General features: G+C 53.1%; 6 protein-coding genes across 6 annotated transcripts; 3 read left to right on the forward strand and 3 right to left on the reverse strand.

The window, feature by feature from the left end:
• Nucleotides 1-55: 55 nt before the first annotated feature.
• AYO20_09275 (hypothetical protein) lies at nucleotides 56-445 on the forward strand (the record flags this gene model as incomplete). The annotated part of the gene is made up of 1 exon (XM_022647546.1): nucleotides 56-445. The coding sequence occupies one exon, from the start codon at nucleotides 56-58 to the stop codon at nucleotides 443-445; it is 390 nt and encodes a 129-aa protein (XP_022496435.1).
• A 617-nt stretch (nucleotides 446-1,062) lies between these two features.
• On the reverse strand, nucleotides 1,063-2,788 carry AYO20_09276 (isocitrate lyase; the record flags this gene model as incomplete). Its single annotated transcript, XM_022647547.1, has 3 exons — nucleotides 1,063-1,420; nucleotides 1,472-2,523; nucleotides 2,585-2,788. The coding sequence occupies 3 exons, from the start codon at nucleotides 2,786-2,788 to the stop codon at nucleotides 1,063-1,065; spliced, it is 1,614 nt and encodes a 537-aa protein (XP_022496436.1).
• A 1,432-nt stretch (nucleotides 2,789-4,220) lies between these two features.
• Nucleotides 4,221-6,755, reverse strand: AYO20_09277 (hypothetical protein; the record flags this gene model as incomplete). The annotated part of the gene is made up of 5 exons (XM_022647548.1): nucleotides 4,221-4,437; nucleotides 4,499-6,237; nucleotides 6,286-6,407; nucleotides 6,483-6,555; nucleotides 6,609-6,755. The coding sequence occupies 5 exons, from the start codon at nucleotides 6,753-6,755 to the stop codon at nucleotides 4,221-4,223; spliced, it is 2,298 nt and encodes a 765-aa protein (XP_022496437.1).
• A 4,359-nt stretch (nucleotides 6,756-11,114) lies between these two features.
• Nucleotides 11,115-12,770, forward strand: AYO20_09278 (hypothetical protein; the record flags this gene model as incomplete). Its single annotated transcript, XM_022647549.1, has 2 exons — nucleotides 11,115-11,491; nucleotides 11,546-12,770. 2 exons carry the CDS (start codon nucleotides 11,115-11,117, stop codon nucleotides 12,768-12,770), a joined length of 1,602 nt encoding a protein of 533 aa, XP_022496438.1.
• A 745-nt stretch (nucleotides 12,771-13,515) lies between these two features.
• Nucleotides 13,516-16,372, forward strand: AYO20_09279 (hypothetical protein; the record flags this gene model as incomplete). The annotated part of the gene is made up of 6 exons (XM_022647550.1): nucleotides 13,516-13,685; nucleotides 13,785-13,861; nucleotides 13,915-13,954; nucleotides 14,016-14,202; nucleotides 14,300-15,238; nucleotides 16,028-16,372. 6 exons carry the CDS (start codon nucleotides 13,516-13,518, stop codon nucleotides 16,370-16,372), a joined length of 1,758 nt encoding a protein of 585 aa, XP_022496439.1.
• Nucleotides 16,373-17,091: 719 nt separating this feature from the next.
• AYO20_09280 (hypothetical protein) lies at nucleotides 17,092-19,752 on the reverse strand (the record flags this gene model as incomplete). The annotated part of the gene is made up of 5 exons (XM_022647551.1): nucleotides 17,092-17,633; nucleotides 17,686-18,022; nucleotides 18,071-18,370; nucleotides 18,429-19,544; nucleotides 19,594-19,752. 5 exons carry the CDS (start codon nucleotides 19,750-19,752, stop codon nucleotides 17,092-17,094), a joined length of 2,454 nt encoding a protein of 817 aa, XP_022496440.1.
• Nucleotides 19,753-20,567: the final 815 nt, after the last annotated feature.

Below are 20,567 nucleotides of genomic sequence, written 5' to 3' on the forward strand. Positions count from 1 at the left end.
CCAAAAAACAAAAAAAAAAAACCCAGTCTCTTACATACATGATCATAAAATACAGATGGCAAGCTACACCGGCTGCGCCAGCCTGGGAGACTACACCGCGACCAAAGCCGGCGTGCTGGCCCTGCACGAGACGCTCCTCGCCGAGCTGCACACGCGCCACCGCTCCCAGAACGGGCACTGCGTCCAGGCCTCGATCGTCCACCCGATGTGGGCGCGCACCCCGCTCGTCGGGACCTGGGCGACACAGCTGTCCCGCTCGCGCCAGCAGGTCCTCGAGCCCGTCGACGTCGCTGCCCCGGTGGTCCGGCAGGTCCTGCGCGGCCGGAGCGGGAGTGTCTTTGTGCCGGAGAAGTTCTGGGTCGGGACGCTGTTGAGGGCCCTGCCGGACTGGGTTGGCGTCAAGTCCCGCATCGACACGGCGAGGGCGACTGCGACGGGGTCCTAAGGAGGTTTTTTGGGGGGGCCGTCGATATCACAACCATCATCTACCTCTATTACCATACTCACCATCACCTTCACCATCACAATCAGAATCAGAATCAGAATCAGAATGACAATCACGACCATAGTCACAACCACAGGCGTTCTCTTTTGGCAGTTGGGAGGGGGGCACTCGGCAGAGCTGGGGGAAAGTGAGGATACGCGATGGCAAAGTACAACCACACTCACTACCCAAGTGAACAGAATGGCATGAAATAAGAGCACGAACAGTCAAAGTCGCAGGGGGGACAGATATTCAAGATATCGAGGATATATATATACTAGTTACAGGAACTTACAAGAGTCAGTCTCCTCTCATTCCTTATTTCCATCGTTGCTCGTCGTCACGTAATAAAAAGGAACCCAGGCTTTCGACTTTTTGTTTCGACACTTTTGTGGCTCCCTCTCTTGTCCAATCCACTCAACATGATCCAACATGTCCCTCTGTCTCCTTCGGTATCACATGGGTAGGTAAAGAGATAGATAGATAGCCGCTGGCTATATAATGAAACATGCCCAAACATCTCGTCCTTCTCGAGAAGTGAACGTAAAAAAAGCAACGTGCAAGTCAAATCAACAAGATCAATGGAACTGCGTCTCCGTCACGCCCTTGCCCATGGCACTAGTACTGCTGACTCCGCCAGTGACCATCTTGAGCATGTTGTCGACATAGTTGGCGCCGCTCCATTTCTGGTGGGTGACAACGTCGACCTTGTTCTCCATTTCAGGCTCCTGGATGAGTTCGCCGTACGCACGCATTCCGCGCTTGGCAAAGGCTTTGGCAAAGGTGTCGGAAATGAGAGCAGTCGAGTGCAGGCCAGCCAAGGTAATAAATTGCCAGCAGTATCCAAGTTCGGCGAGGCGTTGAATGTACGTCTCTTGGTCTGACGACGACATGGCACGTTTCCAGTTGAAGGACGGAGAGAGGTTGTATGCGAGTCTAGCAAGATGTTAGCCAAGTGTTCATCTCGAGAGTTTCAGAGTGACTTACTTCTGCTCTGGCCACACAGCGTGCACGCCCTCGGCAAACTCCTTGGCCTGAGCATAATCTGGCAACTTACTCTCCATCCAGATCATGTCCGCGTATGGCGCATAGGCGATCGCCCTGTTCACCGCACATTCACAGCCACCTTGGTACCTGTAGAAACCTTCGCGGGTTCGCGGGGCATCCCAATCCCAGTAGATATCAACACCCGTCAAGCCCTTGGCAATGGCGCGGCATTCGCTGTTGGATTTACCCTTGGAGGCGGTCTTGTATTTCTGGATGAGCGCTGCTTTATCCACATGGACACCGGCATTGATGGCGTCAATCACGGCGTCGTCGAACAACTTGATGCCAGCTTGGGCGATCCAGCTGTCTTCGATGGCTTGGAGTTCGTCTCCGTTCTTGCCGGCTTGTTCGGCCGCAACCATGAGATCGTTGAGCGGCTGCAGATTGGCGTTGGTGGATCCAAGAATGAAAGGGTGGTCACGGTAGTCGATAGTCGTGGTAATCAGGGTTGCTGCCTCTGAGTCGGTACGAGCAACGGCAAGCAAGTCAACACCCATGATGTCGGCCTGGGCGCGGATTGCCACCAAACGGTTGATGTGTTCGGAAATGGGGACGAGTACTTTGCCAGCCATGTGGCCGCACTTTTTGGTTCCTGGAGCTTGATCCTCAATGTGGATGCCGGCAGCGCCTTTTTCGATAAACAGCTTTGTGAGCTTCATGACAGCCGTCAGACCTCCGTGGCCAGTGTCTGCGTCGGCAATGATGGGTCGGAGATAATCGAAGTTGGCCACCTGACCTCGCTTGTCTTTGGGAGTGGTAAGGCGCTCCTCTCTCTGCTTGCGGTCGTGGAAGAGCTGAGCCATGAACAGGTGCTGAACCTTGTTAGGCACAGTGTTCATCGGGTAGTCAGCCAGATCGGGAGAAGGCTCGTCAGTGGACGAGGCGGTGGAGGACGACTGCCAGCCAGACACATAGACGGTATCCAGATATTTGTTCATTTGTGTCAGCATGGTGGGCTCGAGGCAGCCATAGGTAGCGGACGCGGTCTTGGTCTGTACCAGTCATATTAGTCGTGGCTCTTGTTTACATGGATGTCTCAATTGTATTGCCTACCGCAAAACGATGCTCAACAATCTTCCACAGCTTTTTCGACAGGTCATTGCTAGGATACTGGATCTTGAGCGTGCCTCGCTTCTGCACAATCTGCTCGGCTGTATATGGTCGTCGTGTGTAGCGCCAGCGGGAGTCAGTCCACCACTTCTTGACGGCTTCTACATCTTGCAGGTAAAGCTGCTCTTCTTGGTCGAGGGAAGACATTGTGAAGGTGTCAATGACCTTTTTGAGGGCAGACGTCATAAAAGAGAGTTCTCGCAAGCTTCAGCAGCAGTAGTTGTCGGAACGAATGATGCTCCCACGACAATGCAGATCTCCAAAAATCTATACGGAGTGGAGAGGACAGGTGTAATACAGAGGAACCCAAGGTCTGAAGGTCGAAGATTGGGAGGCAAAGGAGGGCGACGCAGGAGGATTAAGTAAAAAAGCTCAAGCCAGGCCCAAGGGAAGCTTGGGGTCGAGGCTCGAAGGTGGTTCGAGCGTCGAGCGTCGAGCATTGCCTCTCGGCCATGGGGGATGGATCCCGATGATTCAGAAGGCAAAAAAACCTGGAGTCCAGACATGGCAGGCTAAGCCTTTGCCGCTTGCGGCCGGATGCCAGGACGAAAAGAGATTGGCTACATGCAGGAAGAGCGCGGAGGAAGCGTGTCGATACCTGATGTAGTGTCTAGTGGGGAGATGATGGTGTCGATGGTGTCGGTGCAGGATCGGCTTGTGGGGGAAAGTCAATGATTGGCATGTGGCCATGACGTTAAACCAAGAAACTCCGTTCACCCGCCATTTGTCGACAGAGTGCCCGGATTGGAGGAAGAATGATTCTCTTTGCTTGGGTGCAGCCACTCCATTGTTGCTGTCCTTACTCGTAGCATGCAGTGATGTGTGCGCAGGCAGAAGAGGAAGCAGAGGAGGTCCTTGTGGTCGTTGGTTTGTGGTGGGACAAAAAATTAATGACGCAGTCTGGCCCTCAATGGCGCCTCGGCTTCTTTGGTCCATCACGAGGCATGAGACTTTGACTGCTCTCACGTGAGCGCCCGGCAATTGCCAGTCCATCCATCGCACCTGCCGCACGCCGCTTACGCGAGAAATACCCGGAAGCCTCGTCAAGGGTCAAGCGCACCACGCCGATTGGCTCCTTCAATCTGTCTGCTGCACGGGCAATTTGGTAGAAGAACGAGGTACAAGGTCTATACTGTTATTAGCCGATATCGCTTGGTAAACTGTTCATCCCATACTCTTGCAACTCGGTGAGGGCCTCTACGGTAGTAACACCTCTTTTCCCGCAGCTGCAACAGACTGTTTGTATGACTATGTATACCAACAAACTCCACCCAGGGTCTATTAACCCTCCCATGTCTGCCTCTTGTCTGGTGGTGCCTCGCAGCAAAACTCCCGCCATAACCACCCTGCCAAAAGGATACCCGATGGAAAAAGAGCCTCCGAACGCAGTCTCGAGGCATGATGTTCTCGTGCTCGCTAACCATAAACAATCTCGTCTCTTGCGCATGATGCCCTCTAAGTCTATTCCCGTGAATAGATGATGCATCGTGAAAGGTATCCACCAATTCGCTTGCCAGAAATGCGACAAAACAAACAAAACAACCCCCAGTGACATCGGGACTGAGATCATACGGCCACTTCAGAGCGATTCCAGGCTCGAACTGACAACCGCCTCGTCCGCCGAGTCCTGTCTCGATTCGTCAGAGCCTTCTTGGATAGTATCCTCAACCGCCCCAAGTTTGATTTCTGTCGCCTTCGCAAAGGTCTCGTATGGTGTGAGGGTGCCGAGGGCGCGCTTCATGTGCATCGGGATAAAGGACAATCCATACACGTAACTGGCATTGACCCAGCCGAATCTGAAACAATGTCAGTGAGAAGGCGGGGCAAAAAAAAGAGAGAATCAGACACAATACTCACCCTTCCCGAGGCACGCCCTTGAAGTCGGCACCTTGGTTGCCATACTCGGCCTCAACCTTGTGTGGGTCTAGCTCCCGAGTAACATTATACTTCTCCACCACCACCCCGTTGAAGTCGACGAATGCCTTGGTAACCATGTACAGCCACTTGTACGCCAGTCGCTGTGCTTCTTCAATATAACCATACTTGATGAAGCCTCCCCATGCCAGCATCTGCTGAGGAGCCCATCCGTACGGATAGTCCCACTGCCGGTTCGGTCGATCAAGACCTACTTCGCCGCGAGACTCCTCAGTACCCGACACGAGCCCTCCAAAGCAATCGAACTTGGGGAGAGCGTTGAGCACCAGTGCAGCCGCTTGTTTGGGAGATGCGCATCCTGCCCACATCGCCCAGAAGGTGGTTGCCGTCTCGTAAGTGGTGCGTTTTTTATTGACCGTGTCGTAGTCAAAGTACATGCCCTTGGCTTCATTCCACATGTACTTGTCGATGCGCGCCTTGCGCAACCGTGCTCGTCGATCCCACGTTGCCGACGTCTCGAACCCTTCCTTGCAGTTGGCGTCGGTCTGAAATTCGGCGGGTATGCTCAAGCGGTCTTTGAAATATTGCCGTATACACCAGGATATATCGATTTCGTACTTGTACAACAGCGAGTTCAGGTCGATCGTAGCCAAGTTCGCGGCACAGCCCTCCAGGCGGTATGACGTGTCGTGGCCAGACTCGCGGACAGCACGATCATGCAAAAAGTATTCATCCAGCTCAGGCTCGTGCACCTTTTCACTGTTATATGCCTCGACAAACTCGGAAAACGTCATACCGTGTTTCTTGGCGTACGGTGTCAAAATGTGCACAAAGTGAGACGCCTCAGTCTCTGGTGGTACCCCAAGACCATCTGGCCGGTATCGTGACAAGCCAGTTCCGGAGTCGTAACGAGGTTCAGACATCCACACGTTATAGTATTCCTTGATGGCTGCCCGGATGGCCAAGCGTAAGAAATCCAGGGCTCCCGGTTCGTGCTTAATCTTGTCATAGACTTTAAGCGCCATGTCGGTCAGGAAGGGTGGTTGCGATCGAGTGAGGTAGTAGGAACGGTTGGCGTTCAAAATCTTACCATAGTGTTTGATGCAAAAGGCAAAGTTTAGGACCATGGACTTGGCCAGGTCGACCCTTCCGTTCTCAAGCAGACCCAGAGACTCCATATAGCTATCCCATCCGTACAGTTCATTGAAACGCCCTCCCGGGACGATAAATGGCTCCCCTTTGAGTGTCTCTTGCCCGTTGACCATCTCTTTTCTCATGGCCAGAGCTAGAATGCCAGGTGCATGGTTGAGGCCCCGCACGTATTCTGCAGTGATGGGACCTTCGGGCAGGTAGCGGACATCCAGCCGCATGTCCGGACGGTCTCTCGCGACCTGGGTGTAATATTCAAATTGCTCTGGGCAGCCGGATGGGATATAGATGCGAGGTCTCGGGTCGGCAGTCCAGTCTTTGGGATCGCGACCTGCTTTTTCGATTGTGGCGGCGTCCAGACAACGGGTCAGGTTGTTCCAGAATTCGTCCTTGATACGTCGCGAAAGCCGATCGACGGGGTTTTCACTCAGTCGAGAGCGGTGTATCTTGACCACCTTCTTGCCCAAGTCTTTTGCCAAAGTCAACTCTTGTAGGAGGTTGCTGATCATATAATTTCCACGAACTTCGGCCGATCGGTAACCTGCAGAGGCCAATGTGCCCAAGCTGATGTGCTGCGTGGGGTCAGTCTCTGGAAATGTCCAGGGGTACTATAGGCCTACCTTGGGACCGTTGTCTTCTATGGTGATTTGTTGATTTTTGTCCACGTCTTCCCGTTCCAAGAGGTCCTCCAAAGTGCGGTCGACATCCACCAGTAGCTCCTGGTGTTGTTGGTGGTGTTCATCTGCAACAACCTTGTATCAGCCACCTTCTTCTGTTCTGCGTCGACGAACAATATCAAGGGGGCACATGTACGCACCGTGACTTGTCCTCCGAGCGGGATAACTGCCCTTGAAGGCCTCGAGAGCGTTTTCGCGTGTAGTTTTGATGTACTACCAAAAGAGTCAGCAAGGGTCAGAACAAAAAGGGGGTACAGGTGACAGACCGAAGTGACGGCTCTGTTTCGTGAGCCCAGGAGTTGACGTCTCACGGCCTCCTCGTCATAGTAAACAGAAGGGGAGGAATAAGGGTCTCGGCGCTCGAGAGATGAACTCCGTCGACGATGATGGTGCACCGCATTTGGCAAGCTCATGACCAGCACCTTCCAATTTCTTTAGATTTTTTCGGGGCGTAAGGAAATTTGCAGAAAAAGATTGTGCAAGAAACCGTTAAGTTTGTGCGGGTGCGTGTGAAGAGGACGTGTGGAAAAGACAACCGGATTGTCGGCGTTCTTGCACGGGTGATTATTCAGATGTTTTCCCAGGGCAGGAAACAATGTTGCAGAGAGAAGCAACGTCAGGAACGGGGACGGAGATTGGAGGCTTCGGGCAACGATGATGTCGACTGTCCAAAGCTCGGACCCGCTGAAATCTCCAGATCTTGCAGGGTTGTAGGCAATAGGCGGTTTGGTGGCGGTGCCCGGGGTTAAGGATGGTCTTGGGTAGAGCTTTTTAGGTCGATGAATTCGGCCGTGCCGAGTCAGTTTCTTCCGAGCACACGACCAGCAAAGCAGTGTAAGAATAAAGAGAATGTCGGGGGAAGGGTCAGCTGGACGAGGTGAGAAGATGTAAGGAGGTGAGAGGAGAGACGAGGAAGACGCAGATGAGGGATTTGTGTTGTTAGTCAGTGGTCGATAGCGGTGAATGCACGATGATGAGAGGGCCGTTTTGTGTCTTGTTCGCTCCACTGTTGGTTCCTGCCCGTGAGAAGTTGAATCCGAAAGAGAAAAAGAAACAAAGCAGAATTAGCAGCAGAACAGCAGGACCAGCAGCAGCCACCAATGCGTGTCAAAGCAACCAGCGTCCGGGGTGTGTGTGGGCAGTCGCAGGTCAGGCGGACAGATCTGAACACAACAATTGAAACCAATTATATTTTTATGGCTGAACTTTTCACCTCGCTTGGTGATGATAGATTCTCCTTTTTCTCTCTTGTCTCTTTTCCTCTTTCTTGGACCCAGTCAACACCTCAGGCAGAGTCTCGGAGTACTCGGTAGAATGGTCTCGATGGGGAATTTCCCTAGAGAGGGTTGCCTCGAAAATTTTTCATTCGTGGCGGGCGATCGACACAAGAATTGCTTTTGGTCCAGACTGCAGACTCCAATACCCTGCGAATGTGCTATCTGCTTTTTGTTAGGCATTGCAGGATTGGACCAGGGGCTTGTGGGGGTTTCCAGGTGCGATAGTAGAATTGGGATATCGAACCGCCGCCGTTATCATCGTAGGAGACTTTAGAGACGGGCGTGACGGAATGCTAAGAGCCTCTCGGAGTCCGTGTCAGGTGCATGCGAGGTGATCAGTGTCTCGAAAGACGGCCACAGACCTGCAGTGTGACGTGACCCCTAACCCATCACTGCCCATCCATGCCTCGATCATCAACTTAATTAAAGCGACCCCCAAATTCTGTGGCATGTTGTTGGTGGGCGGTACTACTAGGGCACGACATAGGCAGCATGTAACACACGATCGACAATGCCTACCCCAGGGAGGCAGGACCTCGTCTGCGCACTTGGCGAGAAGTGAACATCAAGGTCTCGTATTCCTCCATGCCCCTTTAGCCGAGTTATGACACGCTGACTTCCACCTGTCATCTTCATCTTGATCCTGTCCATCATCTTCCTCGTCAGGGTCTCAGCCTTGTTGCACAGCCTGGACGCGGCTCCGGCCCCTTATCCATAACTTTGCACTCGGTCCCTAAGAAGACATTCCCCAGACGGAGCTTCTCCCCTCCATCGCTTGCTTAGCCTCTTTGTGCCGCCCACGTTTCCCTGGTTGGGGGCGAACCAATCGCTCTCACTCCAGCTTTCGCCATCCGCATTGCAGCTGCATCCGGCCGACCGTCTTGCCGTGTTCCTGCAGGGACACTTAAAAGCACTAGTTAGTGAGGATCGCCCTCCACTGCGATGGAACATGGAGTCAAAAGTGCTACCCGTCCGTCCTACCCGTCTCGCCGTCCAAGATCTGCATCGGAGGACGCGACCCATCTACAAGGATCTGGTATCTCGTCCTGCTCGTCTCCCACGGTACGGGGCATTCTGTCCCTTGACACAAGACTGTTAAGAGGTAACAGGATACTTTTTACTACTTTGGTACATTGTTCTCCGGAACGCGGTGTGCTGGTACCCAGAAGACCCCTGTTGCCATGTACCGCTACCACGACTGGTTATGGTAAGCGTCGCCAATGCCTCTGCCAACACACCGCTCTTCTCAGTCTACCAAGTACCTTGTCCCTGGACACCTAGACTGCCATGCTGGTCAAGTCCATGCAAGACTCATTCCTGTCCTGCTCGGAGGGACATACCCGCCCGCACCAACCGCACCAACTGCGCGCCGTCCCTTCGGCTTCCCTCTCCAGATATTTGCCACTTTCTCTCTCGTCTTCCCACTCCCAAACCCCAGCTCCTACCTTGACACGCTTCTTTACTTTCTTCTTGACCACTCCGCCTATGCCCTCGATCTCCTGCTGGAAATATCCAGGTTTGTTACTGCCATAGGCCGAATCTGGTGTGCCAACTCGGCTGAGACTGTTCCTCTCCAGATCAGACGCGTCATGCGCCTTGCCCTCAGAACAATCGATTTCCACCCAACATATGGCTTTCCCGCTCATTTCGAGGCAATCTTCTCCGCGGCCGCATTTTTGAGCTTGATTTCCCAACCCCAGTCCTGTTCCTAACCCGTCACCAATATGCGTCGAGTACCGAGAACGCCAGGTCCACACCCTTTTGTAAGTCGTGTCAGCTACCCGCAGACTCTGTCCGCATGGTGCACATAAAAACACCCCACGAGTCTCGCAGGTGCAGGGACCTCGAAGAAATGCTGAAGAAGTAAAAGACCGGTGCGGGCAGGTGTCTAATTCGGTTTTCTCCAGACCCATGGAGGTGTCCGGCGTGGATGAGCTGGAAGCTGACCGCTCGGACCTCATCGAACTCGCACTGGACACTGGCTGGCTGTCGCTGGCGTCGTCAGCAGAGCTAAGCGCTTGCAGATGCGCTTCGATTGGGGCGTCAAGACACGTCTTGCAAAGGCGGCGAAAGCGGTCCCTCAGTCGAACAGTGCTGGGAGATTTGGCGGCACAGTTACGGCATACAACTGTTCCACATCGACGACATGGGGCCACCAAATCTCGAGCACAAGAGCTGATCTTGCTTGTAACGCCCATCGAAGCATAGAGGCCCCCAGGATGGTGTGAGTTTTCAGGACCTTGTGCCAGGGTAGTACTCCCAGAGAACTCTTCGGTAAATGTTCTTCCTCTTTGTGCCAGGAGTGCTTCTGCTAGAACTGGTCTTCCATCATGGTTGCAACGCAGAGACTCAGACTTGAGTTGACGCGCATACTGTGTCAGTCCGTTGTGGACACTTCGACAAGTGGACGCGAGGGCGTCCAGATCATTGAGATCCAGATGAGAGGACAGGGAAAGGGCAATACTAATAGATCCGGAAGGTTAGTACGTAGAGGGCGTCCATGCGGGTACGTGCCTGCACCTACGGATAGCATGTCACTGCTGCAGCCAGTTTGTTGGCTGTTGTTGACGGTATTTGTCCACCGCCAATGCCAGAAACGCTGCTCAATCCACCCGTGCCTCCATTGGTAGCAGGTTTCAACTGATTTTGTTGGGATGACTCGTCCGTGTCAAAGCGCGATCGATCGCTGGTTGAGCAATCGTCGTCGTCAAGATCGAAGAACACTGCCATGTCGCCATTTGAATCCGGGAGAAAAGATGGACAGAGCGGAAAGCCCGCGATTTGAAGGAAAGATAACCAGTAGCAGGGAATGAACAATGAAATGAGGATGGGATGAAGGAGGAAAAAACCACAGAGACCTTGTGACGGCAGCAGATGCGGCACGATGATTGTTGAAACTGCGGAGGAGTTGCAACAAGTTCGCGGCACCACGATATAGAGAAAGGAGGGGCTATCACCATCGCGGGAGGGCCAGGGGGTTACCTGTGCGAGGCACATGATGGCGATGCGTCACGACTTGGGGACCCGACGAACCACGCGTTGGGCCTAGTAGGTGCCTAGGCCTCGTTCCGGTTAGCATGGGGGCTACTCCCGCAGCTGCTGAAAGCAAAATGGAGAGCTGGTCACGCTGGTTTGGATAGAGACCTTGACACTGCACACATGTATTCTGTCTGATTTCTGGGCGGCCATATAGCCCCTGCTACATTTCCAGTGAGCAAGTGAGCATACAATTCTGACGAGATCCACGAGCAATTCTCCGCCATCTCGGACCTGAAGCCCGCGCCAGCAGTTGTTGACGAATCACTCAAACCTGAACCGAGGCATCGTCAGACTGCTTGGCTACATACAAAACATCTCGTCTTCTAGTGCTCACTGAACCTGAAGACAAAGAACATCCTATCCTTCTTGCCATCAAGATAACGATACCCTAGCTGAAGTCTTCTCAACTGACGACGAGCTGAGATATCCCACGGCAACTGGTAGAATCAAAACATGATGACGACCGTCCAACTCCCATCGTTCACTAGCACGCCAGTTGAGCAGATTCCTTCGATCGTCTCCCGACTTCGGAACACATTCTTCTCTCAGAAGACGCGCCCTGCCGAGTTTCGAATCAAGCAGCTGCGTAAACTCTACTGGGCCATCGCCGACCACGAGAAAGAGCTCTTGGAGGCGCTAGCACGGGATTTGGGCAAAGGCTCTTTCGAAGCCTTCACCGGGGAGATCAATTGGACCCAAAATGATATTATCTTCACGACCCAAAATCTAGAAAAATGGATGAAAGATGAGAAACCAGCGGATATCGCCCTCTCAAATCGCCTGGTCAACCCGAAGATCCGAAAGGATCCCCTGGGTGTAGTGCTTGTGATCGGGTAGGTAGTCTCTGTCCGTCTCGTATATTATTCGTGCACTAACATTTCATTCAGGGCTTTCAACTTCCCCGTAAATTTGTCCTTCGGTCCCATGATAGGAGCCATTGCGGCAGGAAATACTGTTGTTCTGAAACCCTCGGAGCAGTCACCGAACAGTGCCGCAGTCATGCAAAAAATCATCGAGACAGCGCTCGATCCCGACTGCTACGCTTGTGTCCAAGGCGCTATCCCAGAGACTTCAGCATTACTGGAGCAGAAGTGGGACAAAATCTTCTTTACTGGCTCTGCCCGCACGGCCAAGATCATTGCCCAGGCTGCCGCAAAGAATTTGACTCCGGTCGCGCTAGAGTTGGGTGGACGGAATCCCGCAATCGTGACCAAGAAGGCAGATATGCGTCTCGTGGCTCGACGCCTCCTGTGGTCCAAGACCATGAATGCAGGCCAGATATGTATCAGTCAAAATTGCATTCTGGCGGACAGAGAAGTCGTCCCGACTCTGATTGCAGAGCTGAAGGCGGCTATGAAAGAATTCTTCCCAGAAGGAGCCAAGAAGAGCGCCGACTACTCCAGAATAGTCAATATCAACTCGTTCAACCGCATCAAGAAGATGCTCGACAATACGTCGGGCAGGATCGTCATTGGCGGAACCATGGATGCAGACCAGCTCTTCATTGAGCCGACTGTGATCGAGGTCACAGATCCCAAGGACTCGCTGCTAGTGGAAGAATCTTTTGGACCTCTTATCCCCATTTTACCCGTCGACAACTTGGATCAAGCGATCAGTATTGCCAATGAGCTCCATGAAACTCCATTGGGCGTATACGCCTTTGGATCCAAGTCAGAGACTGACAGAATTTTAGCAAGCACACGCTCTGGCGGTGCCAGCGTCAATGATGGCTTCTTTCACGGCATCATACCGAACTTACCATTCGGTGGTGTAGGCGACTCGGGCACTGGAGCGTACCGCGGCAAAGCTTCATTTGACTGCTTTACACATCGTCGATCAATCACCTATACGCCAAGCTGGATGGAAAGTCTGTTGGCTGTGAGATACCCCCCCTTCGCTGGAACTGGCAAATTGGCACAGTTCAACAAGATGGGACTTCTCAAGCCTGACTTTGATCGAAACGGCAATCGGAAGATAGGCGTCGTGTGGTACTTGCTCACGCTGGGAGCTGGGAGTATATCTGGAGGTGCGTTCCGAGTTGCCTTGTTGGCAAGCATCTGTTTCGCCTTGAAGGCCTTTATGGATGGAAAAGCACTCACTGTCTCCAAATGAAGGCAGGATTCATCGCGGTGGGACGGCTTGAACGGGTATTCATCATCAAGGGATAAGCAAATGTATCGAGTAGACTGATCTCACTCGGTCTTATGTGCATCGCACTGTAATACTTAATGGCAGCCTTATTGTCAGCGGGGATGGTTTGGCGCCAGACTTGACAGTGGGAGGGGGGTTTAATCAAGCTGGCAGCTGGCGAGCATATGGCGGGCTGACGAGGCTGGCCTCCGTACCTCCTTGCCTCCCAGGCCTCCTCAGCTTGTGACTAGTAGGAGCTCTTGGTGGCACCCATGGGGCTTATCGATAAAGTGGGCACAGCCACAGCAAATCGAGCCACCACGGCCACAACTTAAGAGGCTTACGTCCCCTCGCAGGGTCCAAAGTGCGCGTCATGCACAGCATCAAGGCTGCCCCAACGAGGTTACCGAGCTGTTTCGTCCATCCCGCATGGGTTTCCCATACCACGATTATCATCTCCTGCCTGGGATTGGATGGTTTTTTCGCAGCCACCCAACTTCCACCGCCCCTGCAACCCATACGAGTATCTTGTTGGCATTATCCTCCCAGACAAAGGCCCTCGAGTCCTCTCCTCCAAAAAACCTGACCTCTCATTCTTATCCATTTCACCACAAGACAGTCGCTCCTTGAACTCTAGTCCCTCCCAGAACCTCACCGGTGGTCAAAGTGCGCACGCGAGTTTCTTTGCCGGAGCCTGCGACAGAAAAAGATCCCCAAGGCTCATATCATGACCTCTACCTCGAATACACCTTTTGCAACACCTGCGACCTCTAATCCCAACACCAGACCGCCTACTCCTACTCCGTCCGCCACTCCCACGGGAACCACTGTTCCTGCCGATAACGATCTCCGAGATGATAGCTCAAAGCTAAGGACATTCTTGGGCCTGTTGAAAAAGTACGTCATTGCTACAAACGAAATATCGCCGGATTTCGATGGGGAGGGATATCCCGGCCTGTTGAGGATGTTGTGCTGACTCCGTTGGGCATGCACCAGGTTTATCGGTGTCTCAGATATTGCAAATGTTCGGTTTTCATTGCCTTCGCAGTTAATAGAACCTATACCGAACCTAGGTATGTGCAAGCAGCTGGCGCTACAATGGAGCAGAAGTGTTGACAGCATACAGAATACTGGCACTACTTGGATAGGCCGGAGACTTTTGTCAGGTAAGGCTGCGTGGCTTGAGAGGCCTTTGTCATTCGTGAACGTGCTGACAAAGTCCTGCAGTATAGGAAGATCAGACGAGCCTCTTGGTCGCATGTTGGAAGTCCTACGCTTTTGGTTCACCAAAGATCTGGTTAGTGAACGGTTCTTCGCCGTCTGCTTGTGTCTGAGGCTAAAAGAACATGCACAGAAATACGTGAAAGGCAAGCCTTGCAAACCCTATAATTCGACGCTGGGAGAATTCTTCAGGGTATGTTTTCACTTGTGATGCTTTCTTCCTATCTCTTAGCCAGCATGCCCCTTCTGCTATGGTGATATCCATCTAACGGTACATTTCTCCCATCTAGTGTCACTGGGAAGTCAATTCCGACGCGCCGCCTATATCCAATCCATCCAAAGCACCGCCCCAGCCTTCCGTCGATCCTACCGAGCCGCAGGCCAATGGCAACACCAGCGAGGAGCCGGTCCGAATATCCTTCCTCACCGAACAGACCTCACACCACCCGCCCGTGTCAGCATATTGGTATGAGTGCCCTTCTCGCGGCATCATTGCCCGAGGCTACGACCAAATCTCTGCCAAGTTTACAGGCACATCTGTTCGTGTGATTCCAGGTGTCTACAACAGGGGGATTTTCGTTACCCTCACACAGCGGGACAATGAAGAATACCAACTCGTCCACCCGGCCGCTTCCCTGGGGGGCCTCCTTCGCGGCTCCCTGTACATCTCGGTCGCGGACACATGTTCTATAACCTGCCCCAAGACGAGGCTAAAATGTCTCCTTACATATGTGGAGGAATCCTGGTTTGGAAAGGCGCAGAACCGGGTCCATGGTCTTGTTTTCCGCTATGACCCATCTGACGACAAATATACGCGGGTCAAGGACGTGCCCGAGAAGGACATCCTGGCGAAACTTGAAGGATGTTGGCAGGAACAAATCGTGTATACGATTCCGAACAGCGCAGCAGTCAAGGAGACGACCAATATCGAACCAACTTCTGACAAGCAACTCCTCATTGACCTACAGCCTTTGTTCCCGGTGCCCAAGTCCTGTCCCCCACCGCACGCGCAACTGCCGCATGAGTCTCGCACATTCTGGGCCGAGGTCACCACCGCAATCAACGAAAAGCGCTACTCGGACGCAACAAGGATGAAACAGGATTTGGAGCAGGCCCAGCGAGACAAGGCTGCAAAGAGGAAAGACCTGAATGTCGAGTTTAAGCCGAGGTTCTTTACTTCGCCCACCGAGCCCAATGGGAAGCCTGAGTTGACCGAGTATGGGAAGGCGGTATTGGCCGGGCTAGAGAAGAAAGAATATGGGATCGACTTTGTGCCGGAGCCAGGGATTGATGCTGACACATAGAGTGTGAAAGCAAGGAGTTGCGATGATGTGCTCGGTACTGGGATGGTGACAAAGAAGAGATGGACTAGACGGCGTATATCATCAATGATTGGGTCGACAGAGACATACGATAGTGTACATACAGGATAGTGGGCGACACTTGGGTTGTGTTACTCCATGCCTATGCTCCCAAGAATGAACGACTGGATAAATATAGAGCGACGTCCAGCCAGGGAACCATCCAACCAGCCCGTCCATGGCTGGATCGGGACCGGTCTTCCCCAGGTCTGAGGGCGTTTGCAATACGTGCAGGTCTGGGGAACGGGCCCTGATATGATATGGGATTGGAATCTAGGGTTGCATTTTTAATGAATGATAGATCATCTGGTTTAAATGTTACAAGCGTAACATCCCAAAGCATGGTATCGGTCACGGCGCGTCCTCGTGAGTGATGGGTGTTTCTTCTTTTTAAGTCGGTATTGGGAAGTCTAGAGAACAGAGTACATATATCATGGTACTGTAGTGTACTTTGGACTCCCAGACCGAGAACGCAGCTTCATAAGGGGAGACAGAACGTTGAGGTCAGGTCAAAGAGACTGTTCTCCACAAGGACAAACTAAGGAGCTGCACGTTTCTTCGGTCACGACGTCGTGTTTATCCCCCCCCCCCCTCCTGATCGATTGATTTGCCGGCTGACTGACTGACTGACTGAACTTCTGTACGCGCCAAAAACAGATATCCTACATCTCATACATCTTCGACGCCTACCCCGCGCCCGGCACGCTCTCGGCGCTCACCGTGGCCGCCAGCCTGCGCCTCCTCGTCGCTGCCGCGATTCCCCTCGCCATCATCCAAATGATCACCAACCTGGGCGGCGACTGGGCGTACGGCACCTTTGGCGTCATCTCCGCCGCATTGTACCCTATTAGCTTTGTCGTTTTCAAATTCGGCGCGAGACTGCGCATGAGGAGCAGGTACAGTGGCAGTGATGGCAGTGGTGGACACAGTCTTGTAATGGTCACCCTTCGCACGCATCAGCGGGTCAAGTCCACGCCAGCGAACGGCATGGACTCGTCGTGAGTGTCTCAGTCTCTCTCTCTCTCTGTGGACTGGAGAGAACAGGCCCATATTCGAGACCTGCACAGTCACGGTGGCAAAGGAATGGTCAGGGAATTTGCGATATATAGAGGTTACAAGTTACAGGTTACAGGTTACAGGCGAGAAGGATGGTGGGATATATATCTGGCTGGTGTTTCGTGTATCCTAAAAGCAAATTTCCATCTGTATTTCCCCCCCTAGTTTTCGTTCGTGCCGATATTTAAGGATAGAATCTGGCTAGCTAACTACATAAACAATCAACTCTCTTTCCAAGTTCCCACCATCCATCCTCTGTCTATCGATGTCGATGTCGTGTCATGTCATGACGGTCCGCCCCGGTAACAGACCCTGCGCCGCGATCGTGATCCTTCCAGACTATTCGTTGCCAATCCCTGCCAATCCCTGGATTCTCTTTGACGGAGAGACTTCCTTTTTCTCCTCCCTCTTTTCCTTCCCGTCCCATTTTCCATCCCATCCCATATTGCCTCGTGTTGCCGCATATTGCCTCATACTGCGTCGTACATCTTCAGAATAGCCGTTCCCATAACTCAGACCCCACATTGAACAGAATTCAACAGCCGCCAGTCAACAGCCACCAGTCAACAGCCACCGGTCAACAGCCACCGGTCAACAGCCTTCAGCACAAACGCAAACAAAACACTCTCTCATGCGCGCGCACGCAATATCTCTCACTCATTCAACTAGAACCAGAAAGACAGGACACACGCGGCGGTCATGTAGACGCTGAGGAAGGTGTACTGGGCCTCAAAGATCCAGGCGACCCACGAGGTCTGGGTCTTCTTGGACGATTCCTTGGGGTAGGCGACGCCGGTGACGGGGTCCCTGTCGAGCAGCTCCTCCCTGTCCGGGACCGAGGGCGGGAAGAGGGCGTAGTTGAGGGGCGCCCAGCAGGCCAGGCCGCACGTCATCCAGATGATGGGAGGCCACCCCGCGTGGGTCAGCACGTCGATGAGGATTTTGGTCTTCGTGTCGTTTTGCGGGTTGGTGATGTTGGCGTGCAGACTGATGCCGACCGCGGCGAGGATGAACACGATGTAGACGACGTGGAGGTAGCACTGACAGTCCCAGATGGTGACTTTGAGACGACGCCACAAGGGCGCCCGGAGGCGGGCGTCCCGTTCGTTGAGTTGATCCTTTTGTGACCCAGACGACGTGAAGACGGCGACTTTGCCTCCCAGCCACTTGGGGAGGACGAAGGTGCGGATGACCGAGATGGCGTGGACTGAAGGACGTGGTTAGTGGGCTCAAACATGTTGCCAGGGTAAAGTACTCACATGGTGACATCCACAACAGAGCCCGCGTATCTCTCTGGCCAGTGCGATACCCCGAGGGCAAGAAGGAGATCATCTCATTCACACGATTCAAGAGCATGCTGAGGAATGCAGAGCGAATGAGCCACCGCAACTGATTGTTATCTGCGTATGGGACAAGCTTGCCGCCCGAAGCGAGCACAAGAGGTGCAGTGAACATCGACGCCACGAGAAAGACGGTGAAGAGCGAGGAGATCGTGTAGACAAAGCCGCACAGTCGCTGGGCAATGGTCATGTGCTTCACCAGCGGACCACATAAGCTGAACCGCAGCTTCAGGGCGGTTTGGACAGTGCCGATGGTCTGTCACAGTTTAGCAACCGACAAAGGTACAATGCGTGACCGACTTACCCATCTTGTGCGTTGCTTCAAGTGGCTCACCAGAGAATCAGGCACAGTTCCAAATTGCAGGGGCTCGTGGACGAAGGCGGTGTTCCAACCTGAGCCAAGAAGCATGCTTGAACAGCAGACATCCTCGGCAAGAGATCCAGTAGGAAATCCTCCGATCGAGGCCAGGGCAGAGCGTCTCAAGACATAGCCAGATCCAGTACACCAAGCCACACCGAGAGAGTCCTTTATCGGTTCCGCGATATGGACAAAGGTATCCAAGCTCTGGCAGAGAGGGTCATCCCTAGGCACATTGTAGAACAACTACGCGAACGTCAGTATATACCGCTTTAGCCAGAAGGAAGAGGCGCCCCCAACGTACCTGTGGTGGACAGGCCATCGAGCATTTTGGATCCTGAAGCATGTGAGGCAAAAGTGCCCGGAGCCAGTCTTTCATGGGAATCATGTCAGCATCAAGAGCCGCAAGGAAGTTGGCCGCCCCTCCCGGTAGTTTCTTGGTCTCTTCTATAGCATCATTCAAATTGCCGGCCTTGAAGTGATGTGGGACGCCAGGGTATTTCGGTCTTGAGCGGTAGTAGAGATTTGAATACTGGGTCAAGGCAAGCTTCTCCACCAAATTCCGCAGTGATTCGGATTTCCCGTCGTCGCAGACCATGACGCGAAACCGTTCGCTGGGATAGTCGATGTTGCAGGCTGCTTTAGCGGTGTCGAGGATCAAATCATCTTCTTCTCGACAGCAGGTGATGACCACGTCGACCGAAGGAACATTGTCTCCAACCAAGCGAAGCTTTGGTCTCTTTCTCAACCCGATAATATGCCACCCCCAGAGACTCTGCAGCAACACCGGAAGTGAAACCAAGAGCTCGACGATAATGAAAGCCCACGCCATCCAGAATACATCATGTGCAGCATCCTCGGCAGCTACGGTGAACTTGACGCGGAGAACGAAATACAACCAGTTGGCTCCAATCGTAATGATGACCAAGAGTGGACACAGCCTGTAAAGGATGCGTTTGAGGGTTGAGAGTCGCTCGATGTCGTCGTGCATTGCGAGTCTCTGGATCAAATAGTCATCCTCTTTCTCGCTCATGCCTGGGCGAACCGTAGAATCGTCTGAGAAGGCTTGGGAGGTTCGGGCAAGCTCTGGAGCGGATATAGCGGGGATTTCGGACGTTTCGCAAGAGTAGCGGCGGGCATCAAACTGGCCTGGTGCAGAGTAGCCAGCCGAGGAAACGCCTCGGATTTCGTTGATCGCAAGCCCCAGAGGGTTGCCTTGCGTTACTGTAAGAGGATCAACCTTATGCGCGACATCGACTATGGCAACGGAAGCCCGTCTGGTGATATTGGACATCCTTCTGCGCATCTCGTTCGTGTGCGACGAGGTACACGCTGTAGCGTGGGTGTTGGCAGAAGAGGCGTTGGAAGGACATCGCAAGACGGGAAGAGACCATTTCAGGTGTTCGGAAGCGTTGGCATTCTGCTCAGGTCAGAGCGACTGTCTCAGAAAAACAAGTGCAACTGCATACCTCAGCATGGTCGCGAGTGTCGACATCATGCGGCCTATCCGAGGGGCCAGCAACATCTGACGTTCCATCTCCGGTTGCTTCCACAGAGGACACCGTTGAAGCGCGACGAGCCCGGGTCGAAGACGCCGTTGACGAACTCCTAGAAGAGGGTGAGCCCATGGTTGCTACGTACCTGGGTAATGCTCGAGGACTGAAGATGGAGGTGCAAAAACCCCGGGGTAGATCCCAGATTTATGCGCATTAAGTATGTGGCGATGGAATTCGGATTTGACTTTACTTCCACATGGAAAAGCGTTCATCTTTTCCTGTCAATGAGGACATGCAGCAGAAAGTTTTGCAGGTCTCAGACCCCTCTTCAGAACCGATCGACACCACCTCAGAGAACTCATGTTATTCGTCTGTCCTTGGGAAAAGAATATTAGATCCGTAGGTTGGAGACGGTACCGAAGAGCTGCATCCATTGGAAGAACGTAGCAGAGCCCCAAGCTGGCTTATGTTCTGGACATCGCGTCTGCCGAGCACGAACTATCACAGCCGCAGGTGATATGCATGAGCTTGTTACGGACTTTCCGTCGACCAGAATTGGGTGGTGCATACAATTCGCCAGTGGGGACAGGTCAGAAGGTGACAAGGCACGCGAGCCCTCGTCCTCCCATCGCCTAGTAGATGTTGGAGTTTGGATCCACAAAGGTGAGCCATGGCGAGCCAGTCGAGGTGGACTGAAGGTCCTCATGGAATCAAGACGGGCTGATCTGGAAGTTAGAAGGCTTTTTGATACCGGATTCACAGGCTGCCAAGATGAGGAGGATGTGCATCTAGCTCAGCCGCCATGACGAGCTTGAGTAGCCGGGCACTGTTCCTCAACAGTCACTTGATTCTGCTGAAGCGTGAGTTGTGTCCAGTTGCTCTCATCACGAGTTTGACACGAAGTTGCAGTTGTTGCCAAGCCTTTATGCCAAGAAACGAGGCCCACA

Source organism: Fonsecaea nubica (assembly GCF_001646965.1).
Source record: "Fonsecaea nubica strain CBS 269.64 chromosome Unknown Scaff84, whole genome shotgun sequence".
NCBI lineage: Eukaryota > Fungi > Ascomycota > Eurotiomycetes > Chaetothyriales > Herpotrichiellaceae > Fonsecaea > Fonsecaea nubica.